The sequence below is a fragment of the Alligator sinensis genome, unplaced genomic scaffold, assembly GCF_000455745.1.
Source record: "Alligator sinensis unplaced genomic scaffold, ASM45574v1 scaffold428_1, whole genome shotgun sequence".
In the NCBI taxonomy this organism is placed as follows: Eukaryota; Metazoa; Chordata; order Crocodylia; family Alligatoridae; genus Alligator; species Alligator sinensis.
The window spans coordinates 2411678-2416221 of record NW_005841919.1 but is presented as its reverse complement, the minus strand read 5'-3'; the positions used below and the strand labels follow the sequence as shown (position 1 = coordinate 2416221).

The following is a 4544-nucleotide window of genomic DNA, read 5'->3' as shown; positions in this document are numbered from 1 at the left end:
GTCCCCCCCCCCCTGCCAGTTGCTGACTGGCTGCTGGGCAGCATGTGCCCCCCCTGACTCAGGTGGCATCAGTTGCCCATGTATAATAGTGTCAAGCAAGCTTAAGTATGAAGTGATAATTCTAGACAGGTAAGTTATAATTAAAGGGTTATTACCAATCCAATCTGGCCACCCAGGAAGTCATAACAAAAGTGAAGAAATGCCTCTAGAGTGGAATGGGGGAAAGGAGGGGGGGAATGGTTCTCTACAGTATATTATTACTGAATAACTTACACATCTACTTCACAGAGATAGCAGTGCTGGTTCTGGATGACATGTCTGTGTTTGCTTCTATCAAAGACTGGCATGGGGTTGTTGTAGTTCTTCTTGGCCAGCACATTTTGGTCTGCTGGGTCAATAGTGATGGCAATCAAGTGAGCAATTAAATGATGCACAAAAAGTATACCAATCACCTGCAACACTATAAGTTAAGGAGGAATCGAGAATTTAGGGAGAAAAAAATAAAAAGCCCAAGCACATATATATCCCTTAACACAATTTATCTACTATACATTCTTACTATACTTAACCTTTTTACTCTTAATGCATTGAAAAACATAAAAGCAAAGTGTGTTTGCATGCACGCATATCTAAATTCCATGGGTTATGTTTCTTCTGCCTTCCTCACTCTCCCAGCTTGTGTGTACATTTTCAAAATTAAAAATGAGAAAAGAACATGCCAGTTTTACTTTATTTTTATCAAATAGGAAAATTTCTATTCCCCTCACTCCCCCCATCCTTGTATCCAGGATTAAACTAAAGAAGTGTCATGCAATGGTGTTATGAGAATTAGACATGGAAGTCTTCCCATTTGAGCTATTGGGTCATAGTTAATTGCTCATGGGTTTAACTGTTCTCTCTGGCTAGGGAGAGAAATTACACATAAGCCAGTATAAGTGATCAGAAACTGGTTTGAACCTGTAATGCAACAGAAGTTCAGTGCACATAAACTGCTTTCAAAATGACTGAAACCAGGTTAAGATAAACCTGGATGGATGTAGTATCAGAGTTAACTGATTTAGGTGAAAATGGTTTATTGAACTTCTGTCCCAGATCCCAGGTAACTCACAGTCCACCTCTTCCACAAACTGCTCCCCTCTCCCCACCTCCCCCAGGTTTTCTCTAGCACCTCCTGGCTTCTGGCCTGGGCCACTGCAAGCATGTGGCTGCATTTCCAGAATCAAAAGTGAATGTCTGTTCACTTGTGTATCAGTTCAATCTACACGGCTTAACCTGCCAAGATTTAATTGATTCAGCCCCAGGTTTTTTGACCACCTGTACTTAGCCTATAGTACTTCTTGTAATGCTTTGTTCATATTTTTCATAAGTCACAAGTAAATGGAGACACTTCTATTCCCTATGAGATATGATTGTACATCCAGAACGTTCCCCATCCCCACCACCACCCTGTTCATAAACATTTTGCTCTTGTACCATTTGTATTCCTTACCAATATACACATCTTAACATTGCATCCCAATTACTGCCCAAAGCTTTTAATAGCCACTCCTTCACATGTCTAGGTGGAAAAAACCCTGCAGCCTTCAGGGATAAACTAATCGGGTCCTATAATAATGCCTTCTGAAACCATTAGATTGAACTCGTCCACTCCCATGATAAAAGCCACATGATGAATATACTTCAGAAGGAAAACACCATGAGGATCACCTTGCAGAGATTCCCCTGTTATCCTATTTCAGTAAGAATCTCATTTTTTTCATTTATTAAAAAGTAGAAGCATCAAGGGACTTTATCAGAGGGTCCGTGCAATGAGGACCTCCTTCCCTGGGCTTCAGTTCCATTACTGAGAACTCGCTCTGGCCCCCTAAGTTAGGGAGAGTAATTTGAGGACTTCCGAGGGTGTCATAGATTGTAAGGCTGGAAGGGACCTTGGAAGATCATCAGGTCCAGGCCCCTGCACCAAGCAGGAAAGATAACTGGGGGTCAGGTGACCCCAGCAAGGTGACTGTCTAGTCTCCTCTTGAAGATTTCCAGGGTAGGTGATTGCACCACATCTGGAGGGAACTTATTCCACAATCTGGACACCCTGAATGTGAAGAAGTTTTTCCTAATGTTGAGCCTGAATTGGTCTTCCAGGAGTTTGTGGCCATTACTCCTGGTTTTCCCCTCAGGCACCCTGGTAAACAGTTGCCCTTGATATACTCCCCTAGTGTAGCAGTAAGTTGTTACCAGGTCCCCCCCCACCCTTCTTTTCCTCAGGCTGAAGAGTCTCAAATCCCTCATCCTTTTTTCATATGGCTTGCCATGTAAATTTGATCATATGGGTGGCTTTTCTTTGGACTCTCTCAAGCTTGTCCACGTTCTTGTTAAAAAGTGCGGTGCCCAGTACTGGATGCAGTACTTCAGCTGTGATCTCACCAGTGCTGTGTAGAGCAGAAGAATCATCTCCCTGGTTTTGCTGGAGATGCATCAATTAATGAATGCCAGAGTATTGTTTGCCCTGCTGGCTACAGCATCGCACTGCCAGCTTATATTCATACTGTGGTCTATTATTACTCCAGGTCCTTTTCATTTGTGGTGCTAGGCAGTTTAGTGCTGTCAAGCAAGTAGGTGTCTTGGGGTTGCTTGTACCAAGGTGAAGCACTTTACATTTCTCAATGTTGAACTTCATCAGATTCCAAACAGCCTAACTTGCTTGTCTAGGTTCACCTGTATCTGTTGCCCATCTTCAAGTGTGACCATGCTTCCCCAAAACTTGGTGTCATCCGTGAACTTGGCCAGTGAGCTCTTCACCCCCACATCCAAATCATTAATAAAGATGCTGAAAAGTACTAAACCAAGCACCGACCCCTGCGGGACACTGCTGCCCACTTCTCGCCAGGATGACACAGATCCGTTCACTACGACTCTCTGGGTCCTATCCTGCAACCAGTTTCTCACCCACCTGACTGTCTCAAGAGTTAAACCCACACTCCTCCAATTTTCTCATGAGGACATTGTGGGATACTAAATCAAAGGCCTTTTGGAAGTCAAGGTATACAATGTCAACCTGCTTTCTCGTGTCCAGGTGGTGAGTTACCTGGTCATAGAAGGAGATGAGGTTGGTAAGGCAAGACCTGCCTGCAACAAAGCCATGCTGGCTGTCATTCAGAACCTTACCTTCTGCAAGCTTATCGCAGATAGACTCCTGATGAACTTCTCTAGGATGGAAGTTAGGCTGATTGGCCTATAGTTACTCAGATCCTCCCTCCTGCCCTTCTTGTAGATGGGCACAACACTGACTCTCTTTTAGTCCCCAGGGACTTCTCCAGAGCTCAATGAGTTTCTTGTCAGAAGTCATACACAAAGGCTTGGGGCAGTTCTTACTGACTTACAAGATTCAGACCTGTCTTGTTCACCTGGGACAGAGACCCAATTCCAAGTCACTGTACACCCCAGGAAAGCAGTGCTGCTCCTACCTGGTTACTTTCTGATCTGCTTTCCACATACCTATTTCTGTCTCCTGCCTGTCCAGCTACAAACTATCTTGCATGGCCTTGTGGAGATCATTTCATATACAGTGCCCAAACCAGTTCAGTGACTTTGTCTAGCTGCTCTGCAACATAAAAAAAACCTAATTTATTTTTAACCAAAACCTCTCATGATCCACAGAATTCAACCCTTTCAAGAGCAGTAAACTGTTGTCAAATACTACTAAATAAGTAGTTCTGAGGCAACCAATTAGGCCTTTTGTACTAGTTATTTTTCAATGATTTCATCTTCACAAAAACAAATAATATAATGGAGATGCCTTATCTTTGAACAGTGCATCAAAAACGGATCATTTGGCCTAAACCATAAAACTTTTGTCCTAATTAAAAGCTGCAGCAGTTTACTGACTGAACAGAGTTCACATATGCAATACTGACAATAGTAGCCATGCCAGGTTTTTGTTTGGTTACCGTGGCAGCAATTACCAATATTTTGAAGAGAACCATTACCCATGGACACAACAGACAAAGGACAATAGGAAGGTGTGTTATCCTGACCAGCACAGGAAATTTCATTGTGCACCCAAATGCAGCAACTTCCTACGTATTTTAAAGCAGAATTCTCCTCCATCAGAAACAGGACAGGAGCTGAGGAGTGGAAGATACCTTTCAAGAGAAAATGAGGCCCAAAGAAGCAGAAGGGTATTATACAACTTTGCTTCTTCACAAGTTTGCTGTACACTTAACCTTTGAGCACAGAAAAGTAGGAGTCTCAGCAATACATGCACATAAAAAAAAAAAAATCAGATGTCATATCCCTGAATATTTTGTACCTGATAAAATATAGGTTATGGAGCAGAGCACCAAATTTGGGTTCAAACTTCTTTCTAAGATTTAAATCAGTCTTTCACTCTTGAAGAACACAAAATGCAATAGTAAACATGGGCTTTCATGAATTATTTTGAAAACAGCATACATAAGGCTTAGTCTGTTAAGCCACCAGAAGTTTTTCTGCCTTGCCTTGCCTCAAACAGAAAAGTGAAAAGCCTTTTGGATGGGCAACCTGATCAGATT

At 42.5% G+C, this 4544-nt stretch overlaps 1 protein-coding gene across 1 annotated transcript in view; it reads right to left on the bottom strand.

Moving 5' to 3' along the window:
* The window catches only part of LOC102388501 (probable palmitoyltransferase ZDHHC1), a 54557-nt gene that overhangs the window by 27574 nt on the left and 22439 nt on the right, over window positions 1–4544 (bottom strand). Inside the window, 1 exon segment of the mRNA XM_006018978.2 lies at window positions 274–452. Within this exon segment, the coding sequence (XP_006019040.2) occupies window positions 274–452 (179 nt within the window).